Source organism: Gymnodraco acuticeps, unplaced genomic scaffold, assembly GCF_902827175.1.
Source record: "Gymnodraco acuticeps unplaced genomic scaffold, fGymAcu1.1, whole genome shotgun sequence".
Classification (NCBI taxonomy): Eukaryota; Metazoa; Chordata; class Actinopteri; order Perciformes; family Bathydraconidae; genus Gymnodraco; species Gymnodraco acuticeps.
The window spans coordinates 22,501-41,594 of NW_022990465.1; the positions used below are offsets into that span (position 1 = coordinate 22,501).

General features: G+C 38.7%; 1 protein-coding gene across 2 annotated transcripts in view; it reads right to left on the reverse strand.

Annotated features, from left to right (window-relative positions):
• Nucleotides 1–15,060, reverse strand: part of thrb (thyroid hormone receptor beta) — a 23,591-nt gene extending 8,531 nt beyond the window's left edge. Inside the window, exons 1-7 of one of the 2 annotated variants that reach the window (XM_034226191.1) lie at nt 13,588–15,060; nt 10,707–10,807; nt 8,655–8,802; nt 6,440–6,645; nt 4,496–4,582; nt 4,139–4,285; nt 1,069–1,327 (exon numbers count right to left, since the gene is read on the reverse strand). In XM_034226191.1, the coding sequence (XP_034082082.1) occupies nt 1,069–1,327; nt 4,139–4,285; nt 4,496–4,582; nt 6,440–6,645; nt 8,655–8,802; nt 10,707–10,807; nt 13,588–13,951 (1,312 nt within the window). In that variant the 5' untranslated portion in view covers nt 13,952–15,060. The remainder of the gene's footprint in view (nt 1–1,068; nt 1,328–4,138; nt 4,286–4,495; nt 4,583–6,439; nt 6,646–8,654; nt 8,803–10,706; nt 10,808–13,587) is intronic. The other variant, XM_034226192.1, reaches the window with a different exon arrangement.
• Nucleotides 15,061–19,094: the final 4,034 nt, after the last annotated feature.

Here is a 19,094-nt window from a genome sequence, read left to right on the forward strand (position 1 = left end):
GCCCTCATTGGTCATGTGCGCGTTCGTGTGTGTTGGAGGAGGGGCTCTGTGAGGAAGTGGCAGATTTGTTCCGGCTGTGTATTTTTTAATTCTAGCGCACTCGAGCTGGTTTCTCCAAAATTACCTACCCCACCTTTAAGTTACAAAACTAACACCCAATACCTAACAGGTTGAGACCAGAAATTCCCCTATTCTGCCAAAGGTAAAATTACTGTTTTTGTTAAGGGGAGTCTGGTAGATTTCGCAAAAGCAATTTAAAAGCTCCCAGTGAGAAAGGGCTGTCTGAAAGCCAGGTTCAGCGTTAAACTATCCATATTACAGCATTACAGTAGTACTACGGACAGGAAGCTAACCTAAAAAGGAATTAATCCATCTTAAAAATGAATGTCAGTTTGAGTGTTTGCTATATTTAGAACATTTTAACCATTTTGGCTTGTGGACGGGAGCTGAAGATATTCATGCTTTATTTAAAGACCATTAAAAACAACTGTGATTTGTCTAGCTGAATTAAGGAGTTGCTGGTCTACGACTACAACTGCCAGTAGTTATTGTGTGATTTGGGGTTTTAAATGGTTAGTCAAATTCATTAAAGTCCCAAAAATATCACAACAAATCAAACAGATTGATGCAGCGGGAGGCCAGAAATCCCCATGTTTTTCAAAAGGTAAAATGACCGTTTTTGTTAAGGGGAGTCTGGTAGATTTGGCCAAAGCAATATACCAGTTCCCTGTGAGAAAGGGCTGTCTGTAAGCCAGGTGAAGCGTTTGTAAACTCTTCTAAGTGTTTTGCTTGTGCTTTTTCCACAACTAAGCTGTCATCTTTAAATACCTCACGTAACACGACCTAAAGACGCCCCGAAATGCCCCTTTAATGTTAAGTAAGCTCAAAATAAAAGCTGGTGCTTTTTCCACAACTAAGCTGTCATCTTTAAATACCTCACGCAACACGACCTAAAGACGCCCCGAAATGCCCCTTTAATGTTAAGTAAGCTCAAAATAAAAGCCTAATGGGCTAAAGATAAGGCTTGTTTGCAGGTGGAGTGTGAGTCCGGACAACAAGATTACTCACCAGATGAAAGCAGGATAACGGCCTGAAGAAGAGCCACCTCGGAGTCGTCCAAGTTAAAGGACGACAACGACACGCCAAGGTCAAAGATGGCATCCGAAACCACGCCCAGGCCTCCGTTTTTAAGCTGTCCTCGCGTGACGGCCATCTCTCCGTTGAGCGTCAGGGTTTCACTCTCTGGGTCGTATCGTACGGCCGCTCGCAGAGACATGATCTCCATGCAGCAGCCTTTCAGCAGTTTGATCTGGTCTTCACAAGGCAGCTGGAAGTACGGGGAAGAAAATTAGTGTTAACGGATCACAGAGCCTTTTCATTCATTTCATTCTTCTTTGGAATCGTCTTCCATTTCAGATCCGCGAAGCTATTTCCTTTAAAGCAGGGGTGCCAGAAAAACCTACGAAGGGCTGGGCCACTCACTAGAGCAGGGGTTTTCAAAGTGTGGGAAGGTGAGCCTCCCCTCAGAGAACATAAGAACAGCCGCGCCCCCCCTCCCAATTATTATTGCTATTATTATTATTATTGTTGTTGTTGCTATAATGCAGGGGTATTCAATTGCATTTCAAAGAGGTCCAGTAAGAGAACACTTCATTAAATGCTCTGTTTTCGCTGTCTACCTTTCTCTTCTTTGAGCACGCCATTTGAAACGACTCCGACTGTCTCTCTCGTCTCGTCTCTGTGTTTGAATCTGTCGTGCTGACTCACTGACTGCACCCATTTCATTGGTTGAGTAGCGTCACCTCCTTAAAATATGAAACAATACCTTTTTATCTTTATGTTTTAAACATATTTTTTAAACATTTTTAACATTTTCAACATCGTGGATAAATCCTTATATGCTTCCGGCAACACACTGAACGACAACGTTGCCTCCTTATTACACTCAGCCCTACTTTAGTGGGAACAATGAGTCTGCGTCTTTGATGCGCACAGGAATAAACGCAGATCATCCTCTGGCTGCAGCCTTTACCGGTACTTGCTTTTGATCAAAGTCAATGCGGAAAACCCGCACTCACACAGGTAGGCGGAGGGGAAGGGAATGAGCACTTTTTGGCGAGGTGAGGGAACTCGGTCTCCACAGACAGCCAAAAGTGTGCAAGTGACGTTTTCTGCCAGACGCTGTCTCCTCTCTCACTTTAGGTAACTTCACTAAAAATGTATCCATGTTGCCGCTCGCATAAAGTTAGCTGAAGTTAACTAGCTAGATTTCACTGATTCTCGTTATTTTTTTCCGACGCTGCGCCTCCCCTGAAGCTCTCTGGCGAAACATCAACATCAAGATGGATGGGGGCAGTGGCGGCGCCAGAGTATTTTTGTCGGGTAGTCTATGGTAGGGCTAACCCATACAGTGGTGGGGCTCAAGTCAGTATTTGCAATGCAATTACATACACGCTATATCGCCCCCTTGACAGTGAAACGCCACGCGTGAGGTTTAGATTGTTTCCCTGTCTCAATCAGAATGTAACTGTATGAAATAAAACGGCACATTTGTCTTGTAGTAAATAAAAAGGGATCCCTGTGAACGTGACGTATGATAGTACACGTTGAAGATCCAATGGGGATACTGAATGGCGGTTCCACTGATCTCATCAGTAAGGCATGACGCAGACCCAATGTTTCGTTGCTCTGATTGGCTGTAGGTCTATTCAAATTGCATTCGGGGGCATTTTGATCTGACCGCGGCCGCGCTGATATTATAACACCAGAGAATTTCCACACCTTTAGTGAATAGAACTCCCCCACTACTTGGACTATTCCTTGCACCCCTCTTCTAGCATAAGCCCGAATGGTCTCAACCATAATGTATCAGTAACGTGCACTTGTTGTTACAGCAGGATCAGTTTGAGTGTTGTGGACACGACGCGTACATTTTCACAAGCCGTGTTCTCAACATGCTTACTTTAACATCATTGTTCATGGTGGGGCTGAGGTGGGGCATCTCTTGGTATGGCTGTAGCCTACCCCAGCCATACCCTGGCGCCGCCACTGGATGGGGGAGAATCAACTCAGTGAACAACAGATACCAAGGATGCTGGCTGATGAAGAAGACGAAGTAAGCTAAGTATAAATATATACTAAATATAAGGCTTAGTCATCTTGCCAAATAGTGAGCCCACATTTATCTGTACCGCTAAGCCTGATATTGGCTACTTAGCTTACTTCATCCTCTTCATCAGCCAGCATCCTTGGTATCTGTTGCTCACTGAGTTGATTCTCGCCAAGTAGCCAATATAAGGCTTAGTCATCTTGCCAAATAGTGAGCCTGTGTTGATGTATGAAAACTATGTTAGAACTGGTTTATAAATGGTTCTTAATGATTAATAAAGTGTTTACAAACTAATTCATAACCTAATTATAAACTCTTTATGAATCCTTTATAAGGGTAGTCTTATTGTAAAGTGGTACCTTTTAATGTTATATACAATTACACTGCTAACTAACCAAAGGGCTAACCATGAGCATTAGCTATACGTTAACATGATAAACAATGTTTTATCAAGACATTAAAAGTTAACCTAATAGAGTGGACAGAATTTTTTTTTGGACATTTAATTCCCAATAAATTCATATTTTAAGTGTAAAATCAAGCGTAAAAGTCAGATGGCAAATACTGTTAGCTTCTGCTATAGCCCACATTCACTCTGTTTTATTAGGAGAGTATTTTGGGTTATAATTCAACATGGGAAAATGTGAAAAAAGGATAAAGAAATGGAAAATGTAAAGTAATCTTTCATGGAAAAATGTTGAAATGCAGTTTTTTGGCCTCTGAAATATGGAGATGTTCTATTTTATATGACATGAAAGTGATAATCTATACGTTTTGGATTGACATTTTTCAGACTCAAAATTACCAGTAAATCTATAAAAGATTCATTAAGGAGTAAGCCGAAGCCCTAATTGCAATTTGTCTCAGTCAAGCTGTTTTATGCAACTTGCAAAACATAAATCCACAACTTTTTAAGTTCTAATAAACAATGTGTTTCCTAAATATAATTGTGCAATGTGGAACTAATGATATGTTTAATTAGAGACAGTTCGAACAGAGAATGCTTTATCCTCTCCTTTTCACACTTACATCACAAAACATAGGCAGTTTTTTGGCAAAGTCCACCACTCGGGTTATGGCAGGGGTGATAATTTTTGTAAACTGACTGAAGGCTTCTATATCCACTTTGTTTTCTTCCGGCGTATTGACCATCGACGCTTGACCAATATCCTCAGGCTGAAAAGCAAAGAGCAGAGCGGTAAATCAAAAAGCACGAGGAAATGGTTATCTTAGCATTATGTGTCAAGAGATTTGAGGTTAAGTGTGAAGTATTTACTTTTGATTTAGTTGGTTTTGCACGGTCTATATGTCGTAGGGATGCATTGCTAGACATGTAGCTTGTAATTCAATGCATGTAAATGAGAATTAACATTTTAGTTTCCGTACCTTATCTTCCTTCACCCCTGCAGCACTCTGGTCAGAAGTATAGAATAAATTACATGTTATTTCATTAAGAAGCATTGCTTCGTCGACCTGTTGGATAATCAACAGGAATTGTGAAATTTCAATGAAGAACCTGCGTCAAGCCGACTACAAAGTAAATATGTTAAACTGAAGAGAGATGAGAGAGTGAGCAGGTAGAGAACAGGTGAGCAGAGAAATTCAAGATTGGTTTCTGTGGCAAGATTCAGACTCAGGACTTCGATCGAAACTGTTTGATTTCTGTCGTGAATAACAGACGCATTTTTAAATAATGTCTGATAGGCGTGACGGGACATTAGCATGACTTAAACAATCGCAAATATAGTGAATTGTAAAGTGACACATCTTAAAGTGAACATAGTTTTCATACATACATACCCCACCTTTAATGATACCTCCTTTTGCACAACCATATATTACAATACATAAACATCGCTTAACTATTTTTACACAGGCTCACTATTTGGCAAGATGACTAAGCCTTATATTGGCTACTTAGCGAGAATCAACTCAGTGAGCAACAGATACCAAGGATGCTGGCTGATGAAGGAGACGAAGTAAGCTAGGTAGCCAATATAAGGCTTAGCAGTACAGATACATGTGGGCTCACTATTTGGCAAGCAACTGGTCACAGTTGCCCTGTTTATCTCATGTCTTATAAAAGCTTATTAATGATTTATAAAGTGTTCACAACCTAATTAATAAATGAATAACAAACTATTCGTAAACCCGTTGTAAGGGTGGTCTTATTGTAAAGTGGTACCCAAATATTTGTATGATATTTTTAGTTTTTACACATTTGACGACTCGGAAATGTTCGATTTTTGTCATAAATGACAGACGAATATTTAAATAATATCCGATAGGCGTGACGGGACATTTGCATGAATTTAATCAATAAGTTCTCATGTTTTTCAACGACGTAAAAGCACATTTACGGTATCATTTGGAATTATATGCAAATATTGTGAATAGATTCCTTCGTATTAGAGAACTGTAATGTCACAAATGTTAAAGTGACTTTCCCGAAAAATTTGACAACATTTTAAGTCACTTATTTCATATGCGGTAAAAATGGTCTTTCGCTTTAACACCCGTTAGAAACATTTATTTTAGTGCTTTCTCACACTTGACGACGCAGAAAATGTTAGATCTGTGTTATAAATAACAGATGAATATTTAAATAATATCCAATAGGCGTAACGGGACATTTGTACGACTTTAATCAATGAATTCTCATGTATTTCCACAACGTAAGTTAGGGTGAACCCTAACCAGCTTTTTGGTAGGAAACGGCAAGATACAATTGCAAAAATAGTGAATAGATTCCTTAATAATAGAAAACGTATTATTCGTGTTAAGTGACGCATGTTAAAGGGACTTTCTTGGAAAACTTTACAACATTTTATGTCGCTAATTTCAACATTTTTCGTAAATCGCTTTAATGGCGGTTAAAAAAAACGTTTCAACTGAAGTGTTTTGTTCTGACCGTGCCACAGAAACCCAAAAGTTAACAGTGGAAAACGTTAAATAAATCTGGACAAAGCGATTAGTTTTCACAACAAAATTAGTCAAAAAAATGAAATAAAGAGTGAGGTGTGAAAGCGACAAACACAGAGAGAGAGAAAAATGAAAAACAGCACAAAAAAAGCAAGGTTATTAATATGAGCGATAGTATTATCATTGCATAAAAAAGACGAAAGTAATATGTTCCATTATTGTGTTGAGGAACACACTTGTGCTCCATCGTCCCGCTAACTCTCCCCACTCTACAAGGGGATACAAAAAACACATGGACATATTAACACAGGGAAACAGTGGAGGAGGTGGTGGGGAAACAGGACGGTTTGTGAGGTTTTTTTTGTGGCTGTTTTTGGCGAAGCGACAGAGGCATTTTTGATGTCTCACCAGGAATTTCCGCTTCTGTTTCCATTGGTTTCCTTGTGCGTTTGTGGTCATGTGGGCGTCCGTCACCATTCGGATCAGATCCCACTCCTCCTGCGTCGGTTCCTGGCGATCCCACACCGTCTTCTGGAGCTCTTCTTTCCGACGGCGTTGCCGGTTTTCCTCGATCAGTTTCCTCTTCGCCAGCCTCTTGCTGTCGTTCAACACCACTGAGGAGGGAGGAAGAGGAAGAGGAGGAAGCAGCTAGAAGAGGTTATTCCACAAATATCCAAAAATGTCTTTAATTAGCAACACATTTTAACACCTAATGCCTTTCTTTTATGTCAATTCTACTTTTCATTCTAACTGTACGAGTCTACATCCGACATTGAATTTAAATGTAATGTATGAATGAGTGAATGCATTTTCCTAAACCTTCCCATTTAACTTAGCGGGCTAACAGTAAGTGTAATCAGCTATTAGGGTGCAAAATCAGAAAGAAAAGGATCCTACAAGCATGTTAGCTTCAATTAAGCAATTTTCAATTTAAGTGCTAGTGCATTTGCTTGAACTTCATAAGCGCAAATATTGCTACGTACACATTTATTTTTTTGATTTTTATGGACAGTTGAAACAGGTTTCTCTTAATCTAATCTATGCAAAATGAACATTTTATATTCTACATTTTGCATTGTTCTTTGTCATTATACGTCTTTAATAAAGTATGCGAAAAACGATGCGGTGACATAGTGAATGTGGAGGAAGAGAAAGCAGCTAGTAGAGGTTGTTCCAAAAGTATTAAAAAAAGACTTGATGTGGAATAAATGTATACCTTCGTTCATTGTAATGCATCTCAACTTAACCCAAATCCTAATTTTTGTCCAACCCTAATTTTTGTCCAACCCTAATTTTGTCTAACCCTAATTTTGTCCAACACTAATTTTGTCCAACCTTAATTTTGTCTAACCCTAATTTTGTCCAACCCTAATTCTATCTAACTCTAATTTCGTACAACTCTAATTTGTATTAACTCTAATGTTGTCTAACCCTAATTTTGTCCAACACTAAATTTGTCCAACCTTAATTTTGTCCAACCTTAATTTTGTCTAACCCTAATTGTGTCTAACCCTAATTTTGTCCAACCCTAATTTTGTCTAACCCTAATTTTGTCCAACCCTAATTTTGTCCAACCCTAATGTTGTCTAACCCTAATTGTGTCTAACCCTAATTTTGTCCAACCCTAATTTTGTCTAACCCTAATTTTGTCCAACACTAAATTTGTCCAACCTTAATTTTGTCCAACCTTAATTTTGTCTAACCCTAATTGTGTCTAACCCTAATTGTGTCTAACCCTAATTGTGTCTAACCCTAATTGTGTCTAACCCTAATTGTGTCCAACCCTAATTTTGTCCAACCCTAATTTTGTCCAACCATAATTTTGTCTAACCCTAATTTTGTCCAACCCTAATTCTGTCCAACCCTAATGTTGTCTAACCCTAATTTGGTCCAACTCTAATTTGTATTAACTCTAATTTGGTCCAACCCTAATTTTGTACAACTAATTGTGTCCAACCCTAACTGTGCAGCTGCACCATAGAGAGCATTCTGGTACGGCAGCTGCACCGCCCTCAACCTTAAGGCTTTACAGAGGGTGGTGAAAACTGCAGAGAACATCACCAGGACGGAGCTGCCATCCATGGAGGACCTTTACTCCCAGCGGCTCAGGAAGAAATCCCTCCGGATTATCAAAGACCCCTGTCACCCCAGCCACAAACTGTTCAGTCTGCTGCCGTCTGGCAGGCGTTACCGCAGCATCCGGACTAAAACCACCAGACTCAGGGACAGTTTCATCCCACAGGCCATAAGACTGTTAAACACCTGAACTGTTGAAACAACATCCATAACATTCATCTGCTACTTAGTAATTATTTATATATTTATCTAATATATCATTCCAATAGCTTGCATATAGACTCTTATTTCACTATTTTTAAACTATTTTTCTTTTTGTATTTACTTTTTCATATTTACTTGCACTATATTTTTCTGTTTTTCTGTGTTATTGTGTTGCACTGTTGGAGAAGCCTGTGACCTAAGATTTTCATCGACATAACTACTCTGTAGCTATGTTCGTATGACAAATAAAGAACCTTGAACCTTGTGTCCAACCCTCATTTTGTCTAACTAATTTTGTCCAACCCTAACCCTAGTTTTGTATTCCTCTTGTCTGTAAACTCACAGTCGGTTGCCATTCCCACCGCGATGCACTTCTTGAAGCGACATTCCTGGCACTGGTTCCTCGTCACTTTGTCGATGACGCAATTTCCCTCGTATTTACAGGCGTACGTCGGGTTCAAGTTCTTCTGGATAGTCCGCCTGAAGAATCCCTGGAGATCAGACACAACGCATAAAACTCAGAATAACTTAAAAAATATAAAGCAGAAAATAAAGCTACAAACATCCACTTGCAGAGGTGGGAAGTAGTGCAGTACAAATACTTCGTTACTGTACTTAAGTACATCTTTCTGGTATCAGTACTTTACTCCACTACTTATTTTTCTGACAACTTTTTACTTTGACTTCTTACATTTTGAACACAAATACCTGTACTTTCTACTTCTTACATGTTGAACACAAATACCTGTACTTTCTACTTCTTACATGTTGAACACAAATACCTGTACTTTCTACTTCTTACATGTTGAACTCAAATACCTGTACTTTCTACTTCTTACATGTTGAACTCAAATACCTGTACTTTCTACTTCTTACATGTTGAACCCAAATACCTGTACTTTCTACTTCTCACATGTTGAACTCAAATACCTGTACTTTCTACTTCTTACATGTTGAACTCAAATACCTGTACTTTCTACTTCTTACATGTTGAACACAAATACCTGTACTTTCTACTTCTTACATGTTGAACTCAAATACCTGTACTTTCTACTTCTTACATGTTGAACTCAAATACCTGTACTTTCTACTTCTTACATGTTGAACTCAAATACCTGTACTTTCGACTTCTTACATGTTGAACTCAAATACCTGTACTTTCTACTTCTTACATGTTGAACACAAATACCTGTACTTTCTACTTCTTACATGTTGAACTCAAATACCTGTACTTTCTACTTCCTACATGTTGAACTCAAATACCTGTACTTTCTACTTCTTACACTTTGAACACAAATACCTGTACTTTCTACTTCTCACATGTTGAACCCAAATACCTGTACTTTCTACTTCTTACACTTTGAACACAAATACCTGTACTTTCTACTTCTCACATGTTGAACACAAATACCTGTACTTTCTACTTCCTACATGTTGAACTCAAATACCTGTACTTTCTACTTCTTACATATTGAACTCAAATACCTGTACTTTCTACTTCTCACATGTTGAACTCAAATACCTGTACTTTCTACTTCTTACATGTTGAACCCAAATACCTGTACTTTCTACTTCTTACATATTGAACTCAAATACCTGTACTTTCTACTTCTTACATGTTGAACCCAAATACCTGTACTTTCTACTTCTTACATGTTGAACTCAAATACCTGTACTTTCTACTTCTTACATGTTGAACACAAATACCTGTACTTTCTACTTCTTACATGTTGAACACAAATACCTGTACTTTCTACTTCTTACATGTTGAACTCAAATACCTGTACTTTCTACTTCTCACATGTTGAACTCAAATACCTGTACTTTCTACTTCTTACATGTTGAACTCAAATACCTGTACTTTCTACTTCTTACATGTTGAACTCAAATACCTGTACTTTCTACTTCTTACATGTTGAACTCAAATACCTGTACTTTCTACTTCTTACATGTTGAACTCAAATACTTGTACTTTCTACTTCTCTCATTTTCCAAACAGCTGGTTCCTTTAGTCTGAATGTGTGTTTGATGCGTGATCATTATTCTTTAGAGTCATTGAGTGCCTATTGATTTGAACACGATCCGTGTATCCATCATTTCCTGGTCTTCTCTAAAGAAGAGGGACCAATGGAAACGTTGTCATGTTGCCGTTGTTCAGCATGGAAACATTCATTAGCTAACAATGACATTATTGTTCTATTAATATAAAGGGAGGGCAGGTACTCTTTAAAACAGCTGCTAGTTATGGGTACTTTTTACTGAAGTACATTTCAAAGCTTCTTTACTTTCTACTTGAGTAAAGAAGTTTAGTCAGTACTTCTACTAAACACGAATATCTGTACTTCTACTTGAGTAAAGGATGTGTGTACTTTTGCCCTCTCTGTCCTCTTGTTACCTTGCACCCTTCACAGGTGATGCAGCGATAGTGATAACCCGTGGCTTTGTCCCCACACACGACACAGAGCTCATCCTTGTCCAGGTAACTGGGAATATACCCTGCAGAAAAGAAGGAATGGTTAATACCATTTATAACTGACTTTGGCTGATGGATAAATAAATCTCACTTCAGTAGCACTGTTTGGGTTATTTGAAGCCAATGCAGTAGTAAGGTATATCATCCTTAATACTTAATAAGAAGACAACAGAAAGGAACACAATAAATAAACATAATGGAATAACAGAATAGTAGTAGTTTTGAAAGCGGTATAATTTACTTGCAGGATTTTCACATTTGGTGCACTTTGGATTAAAGCGACAACTCACTAAAAGATGATATAATGTTGTTTTATTCGGGAGTAAAAGAGATACCTAGATTTGTAGTAATTTCATCCTGGATATTATTTGATGTTGACCAAAAAGAAAACCAGACCGTTTTCATTTATATTTATGGGTATATAGGTTCGTCTGTTGGTCTGCAGGAAGAACTACTCGCCCAGGTTTAATGAAAATTGGTGGAAAAGTGTAGCATGGACCAAGAAATAAACCAGCACATTTTGAAGAGGATACACAAGATATTTTATTTTGCTTGCAACAAAAGGCACAATAAACTATAAGATTCTTTCAACAATTCCCGCCAACGCCATGCCCTATCATCGATTGTGAATAATATTTAAATATATTTTGTGTGTCCTCTTCAAATTGACATGGTTTCTTTCTTTGCCCATGCTTCACTTTTCCACCAATTTACATGATGATTGGTGTTTTTCCTGCAGGCAAGTAAACAAAGAACCAGAACCAAAATAACTCCGATAAGGAGGTTTCTGGTAATGTTTCTTTGTCAGTTTGCAGGAAAAACTACTCGACCAATTATCATGTAAATTGGTGGTAAAGTGGCCCAAGAGAAAGACCACCTAATTTTGAGGAGGATGCACAAAATATTTCAACTTATTTCACCATTGCGAGGTAGGAAAAGGCGGATGTCAACGCTTGTTGTTGATTCTTAAAGTAAACTTGAAAAGGTTTGAACAAGAGAGAATCAAAAACAGATCTAGGTAGCTATTATTATACTTTAAATACTGTATATCAAATGTTCCTTTGTGTACATTTGGCAACGCATGGAGTTTTTACTTTTACTAGTTTTTGTTATTATTTACTCAACATAGAAGTTTGCTCTTCTCTTTGTTTGTCTGCAGGAAAAACGACTTGCCCGATATCCACGTAAGTTGGTGGAAAAGTGTAGCATTGGCTAAAAGAAACCATTTCAATTTGAAGAGGATACACAACATATTTTGTTAACATTGGTATGGCAACGATGTCAACTCTGTTACTTCTTTACCATTTGAAATTGGATATCAAAGATAAATCTAAGAAGCTCTGTCTATTCTCTACATGCTGCTTATCAAATGTTCCTTTGTGTAAATGTGATGATTGATTATCGAAACATGGAGTTTTAAAAGTAGCTTAACTCCTGCCTAGCAACAGCCTCCATACATAGCTTGTTAATATCGTGCCTCAACACCTGGCCCAATATTGGGATTGGGCTTAATGAGCTCAGTGCTTTATATTAAACAAATCTGATCAATACCTTTTATTCGGGTGTTTTATTAATCGGCCTTCTGTTGCCTCACTATCAATCAATACTAACTCTGAGCATCAGAAGCACCAGAGCCGATCGGCCGTATGACGCATTTACGCTTATTAATTATAATTAACAAATCCGAGACTTCATTGATCGATTAATCAATGAAGTCTCCTGGAACCAGCTTTCCGAGTACTTAAAAACCAACCTGTTTCCAATGGACATTGGCCAATCATACAGAACAATAAACACATTCTCACTTCTGTACGTAGAAATTGGAAAGCTTTGGCTTATTAAAAGTTATAAAAGATGTATTTGTAGGATTTTTGAGAGTACTATGTGCATTATATACGTTTTACACACTGTTATGTCACTACCTCATTACCTTTATCTGCTAACGTCAGACATGCTGCTACTTATATCTCTTCCATGGCTGTGAACTTATCTGATTTTCCATCAAAACATATCCTTGCCTCTTTATTATTTTACATTTTCCCCGCAGCAGAATGAACTATGGATTTCTGATTTCTGATTCTATGCTTGAATGCACTCATTGTTACTCCATTTGGATTAAAAGCGAGTTAACGGGTTCTTCCGCAACTAGTCAATCTTAAATCTTCGTTCTCGTAAGTATATCACCTGCAGAGGTCAGTTTCCTTTACTTTTAGGTGTACAACATTTAAAAAAAAATGGCTTTTCCGAATAGGCAAATCACAGTTTTTCTATATAATGTTGCAAAAATACATTTATCTGCTTTTCCCTGTATCTGTGTTTCACTCATATTGAGGTTGGAGCTTCCAATAAACCCAGTGGGATTTCTGCCTCTTTCTACACACAGATGCTAAATAAATAATACATATAAAAGTAAATGATGTAATGGAATGGAAGAGTTACCAAAAATACGACAACAAAGTTTACAACCCTGATAGAAAACCACAAACAATCAGGCAATTAAACGTTACTACCCCAACAAATCGTTGTTATCTGCTTTTCTATTGTGAAAGTGGCATTTTTTTTTACAATAAAACAAATTAAATAATAATAAAAAATTGAAAAAAGTTAAATATAACATTTTTAGAAATTGAGAAATTAAGAAATTAAGAGATTAAGAAATCAAAAAATATCAAAATAAATAAATGTAATGGAAGCTTCTTCTCTAATTCCCCCAAACGAACCCTTACAAATCACAACCCTGAGAGACGACCTTCAAAACAATTCAACCCCAAATGAAATCCTCTCTATCCCCCGGACGCCATACCTCTCCTGTTTTCTCCCTGCATCCACTGCAGGTGAGCGAAGTCAGGTGAGATCTCGGGGAAGAACTCTGGCTGCTGCTGGTGTTGGAAGTGACTCAGAGGAACGTCCCGGTTGCAAAACTCGTTCTTAAACGCCGGAGGCCCGCTGGCGAACGCACAGGAAATCTGCTGGCTTGGCGGCCATGTTTGTTCCATGCAAGGCGGCTGGAGGTGGTGAAGAGGCTGGGAATCACAGTATCCGAACCCAGGACCTTCACCTTGAAACATGCAGTGTTCCCCCCCTCCGAAACCTCCACCCTGCACCGCGAAACCTCCGTTCCCAGAGTGGGGCATCTCGTACATGTCTGGGATACAGAAGTTCATCATGGATGGAAGAACGTCTAAAAGATCTCCGGTGTGAGACAGAGCATCCAGGAGAGCATAAACAACGTCTACAAGTTATCAGGTGAGAGAGAGTCCATCAAGGAGAGCATAAACAACATCTAGAAGTTATCCGGTGAGAGAGAGTCCATCAAGGAGAGCATAAACAACGTCTAGAAGTTATCAGGTGAGAGAGAGTCCATCCAGGAGAGCATAAACAACGTCTACAAGTTCTCCGGTGAGATAGTCCATCAAGGAGAGCATAAACAATGTCTACAAGTTCTCCGGTAAGAGAGAGTCCATCCAGGAGAGCATAAACAACGTCTACAAGTTCTCCGGTGAGAGAGAGTCCATCCAGGAGAGCATAAACAACGTCTACAAGTTCTCCGGTGTGAGACAGATGATCCAAATGTTGAAGTGTCTTTTTATCCCATCCTGGTGTTCAGACAACACCTAGGAATTGCCCCGCCCGCCTCGACACGGTCGAATTGGGAAGCAGAGATTTAAAGCTCTAATCTTACACTCCACAAATCCGCAATGTGTCACAGAGGGATGTCACGACTAAGACTTTGCATTATTGCACTGACATGTAATCACCGACTGGAAAACAATTACTCAAAAACAACGAGTAAGGAAAAAAGTTCCCGGAGAAGTTTTGACTTATTTCTAGCTACATCATATCATACGATGATTTACTCTGTTACACCCCGATACTTAATCGTTAACCTTTAATCCCACTGTGCTAACCCACTCTGATCCTTAGGGTGTTTTGAGGAGAATCCGTAAAAAGGGTCTCGAAGGTCGACGACCTATAATTGACATTATATACGACACTAAAGGGATTTTCTGAGGGGTTTTGTGTTTTTAAGGTCTAAACTGTTAAGACCGTAAAAACACAAAACCCCTCAGAAAGTATTTAACTCTTACTGAAGACGATTAGGAGAGTTTGAACGCTAAGCAGTTACAAGGGTTTTAATGTGGGGACGACTGGGAGTAAACACAAAAAAGTACAAAAATAAAATAATAAATAGCTTAATTCTTCTTTCTGGGCAAAGCAAATTAAGTGGATAAACTATCATATTAATTATGGTTAGTAATAAGTCGTGCAGATTGTCCAATGCAACTTATAATAAGCACAAGCATGCGAACACTCTTTACCGACAACATAACAAATGTTATTGAGTTTTTCAAAGTAGCTTAACTCAGCAGCAGCCACACATAGCCGGTTAATTGAGTGGCTTACAAATTTAAAAAATCAATAATATAATAAATATGTTTTGGCGGCATGATGTTAGCCACGCGAGCGACACATGTTTCAGATAATGCACCGATTATCTGAACAACGACTCATATTGATTAGACTTCCGTGTCAATACCAATCGGGATAAGCCTCGAGGCGAGGAAGTGTTTCGGCGGGGATTTAAAATGACGCCTTCACTGTCCCGCTCATTCATTCTGCTGTTTATAAAGGGATGTAATATCAAAACACAGATACAACTACAGAATGACAAAGGAGGGGTTTGTCTTTAGAATTATAATTAGTGTTTAAGTTATGCTGTGGATACACACACACACACACACACACACACACACACACACACACACACACACACACACACACACACACACACACACACACACAACACACACACACACACACACACACACACAACACACACACACACACATACACACACATATACACACACACACACACACACACACACACACACACACACACACACACACACACACACACACACACACACACTGGACGTATAACCCCACGTCTCACGGCGGTGAGCAGCATGAACGTGTAATGAGATGTCTATCGTCTGGCTCTGCGGAGGGAGACACTCTGATATGAGAGGCTGACACGCTGGGAATTGCAGAGAACTGACCCCCTTACAACAAAAAATAAAGACTGTAGTGTGGAGGCGGACAGGGTTTTTGGTGGGGAGATGATTCCTCGGATAGATTCTGATATATTCCTGTCATCCAATACAGACACACACACACACACACACACACACACACACACACACACACCACACACACACACACACACACCACACACACACACACACACACACACACACACACACACCACACACACACACACACACACACACACACACACACACACACACACACACACACACACACACACACACACACACACACACACACACACACACACACACACACACACACACACACACACAGAAGATTTGAATAATTACAGCTGAACTGGATCCAGTCTACTTTTTAAAAACACGTGTTGTCTTTACCTTTATGGAAAAATACATATTTCTCTTTTTCTCCCGGTTATTATATATTATATTTTGTTACCTCCCTTTCAGCCCAGACAATAAGGCAACGTGACACTATCTTTTATTGATATTTAATTTGAGGTTATTTGATTTTTCTGTACTTCTGGAACCTCAACGTTTTATAAATGAGGCCCCTGACACATTAACCCTAACTCCTAACCCCTAACCCGGACACCCTAACCCTAACCCGGGCACATTAACCCTAACTCCTAACCCGGACACACTGGCACACTAACTCCTAACCCCAAACCCGGACACACTAACTCCTAACCCCTAACCCGGACACACTGACACCCTAACCCTAACACACTAACCCTAACCCTAACTCCTAACCCGGGCACATTAACCCTAACTCCTAACCCCTAACCCGGACACACTAACCCTAACTCCTAACCCTAACCCGGACAAACTGACACACTAACTCCTAACCCCTAACCCGGACACACTAACCCTAACTCCTAACCCAGACACACTGACACCCTATGCCTTTTTAACATACTCTGCCGCCGTTCCGTGGTCCGGCTCCGCTCTGCACTTTTTAACCACTCTTTTGAAACGGTCTTGTCCTTACGGAGCTTTTACAATGCTTTTAAAAGGGTTTTTATAAGGTTTATGTTTGCAGAGGTTTTTAATGTTTTTTTAAACACCTATTTACCGAGAGCCAGTGCACTAGCCAGGAGCCCTGCGCTCTTCCCCAACCTAACCATAACCCGGACAAACTGACACACTAACTCCTAACCCGGACAAACTGACACACTAACTCCTAACCCCTAACCCGGACAAACTGACACACTAACTCCTAACCCCTAACCATAACCCGGACAAACTGACACACTAACTCCTAACCATAACCCGGACAAACTGACACACTAACTCCTAACCCCTAACCATAACCCAGACAAACTGACACACTAACTCCTAACTCCTAACCATAACCCGGACAAACTGACACACTAACTCCTAACCCCTAACCATAACCTGGACAAACTGACACACTAACTCCTAACCTATAACCCGGACAAACTGACACACTAACTCCTAACCATAACCCGGACAAACTGACACACTAACTCCTAACCCCTAACCATAACCTGGACAAACTGACACACTAACTCCTAACCCCTAACCATAACCCGGACAAACTGACACACTAACCCATAACCCGGACAAACTGACACACTAACCCTAACTCCTAACCCCAAACCTGGACACACTGACACCCTAACCCTAACTCCTAACCCTATTTCTTCATTTGTTAAATTTTCTTATGTTTATTTATTTATTTCTTACTCCGGCAGCTTTATTTATTTATTACCATTTTTAATGTATTTTTCTGTTGTTTCTATCTTTGCGTGTTTTTTTTAAAAGATGATGTTACAATACTTTTCTCGGGGATTAATAAAGTGAACCGTGTCCTTTAGTGTCCTTGCTATTGTTTAGTGTTTTAGTTGACTTATTTAACCTAATGTATCTTACTCTTGCAGCTATTATTATTATTTCTTTATTTTCTACTAATTTTAACGTTTTACTCGTTTTTTTAATTCTTGCTTTGATGTCATTTTTAAAGCACCATCATTTTATCCCAGATCAATGAAGTCCCATTTTACAGTATCTCATCTAAATTCCCTGTCTATTTATCTATTTATCTATTTGTCTATAATACTAATACTATTATTTTTATTTTAGTGTACCTTTTAAACGCTGTTTTTGAGGGTTTAATTTTTATTTAGCATTGATTTCTCTTAGCATTGCAGCTATTTTCTAAACAATTCTTTACTCATTTAATGAATAATTTTCTCCAATCCAAGTCCAATTATATCTTATCTTAATTGACTATGAACGTATCCGTTTGGCTTGATAGATAAATATTATGATTGCTAAGTTCTTGTGGTCCGTTGCAGAGTTTCTTGACTGCAGATATTTTCTCTGAGAAACCTCCCTCAGATCCTCAGTTTCTGGATCGTCAGCAGATCTTCACTCGGAGACGTTTTGGTTCAGATCTCCTTCAGATGTGAATCAGCAGATCCTGGATCAGTTTGAGGAACCTGCGTGATGTCAGGCTGTAAAATCCCTGCTGCTTCTTCTGTTCTGTCTGCACGCTCCACAAAACATCCAACCTGTCCGGATGATCAGATAATCTCCTGTGGACTCTGACATACTTTGGAGATCTCATACCCTGCTGTTGATTCATCTGCAATGTCTCTTATACACGTGGTGGAGCATCGCTGTCATCTCTTTACAACAATACACTTTACTTTTCTCACTTTTGCCCATTTTACCTAAAAAAATCCCTTCAAGAACAGCTCAATGTTTTGTACCACAGTTCTCGCACGTTGATAAATCACCTATTTCCATTTCACATTAACCAATAATAATAATAATACATATTGAAAAATAAACTAAAGCATCCAGCACTTACAATGATTCGTCATTGAAAATTATTCATTAAATGAGTAAAGAATTGTTTAGAAAATAGCTAAAATGCTAAGAGAAATCAATGCTAAATAAAAACTAAACCCTCAAAAACAGTGTTTAAAAGGTACACTAAAATAAAAATAATAGTATTATTATTATTATTATTATTATTATAGACAAATAGATAAATATACAGGGAATCATGATAAGATAAGATTGGACTTCATTGATCTAGGATAACATTCCTGTGCCAGATATTGCTAAAATAATTAAATGAACATAGGAATATATAAAGCAAGTAAACAAATCAAGCTACAATAAAAACTAAAAACAACAAAATAAGAAACAGGAATAAATATATATTGTTTAAGACCTTATACTTAAAATAGGAAATCAATTGA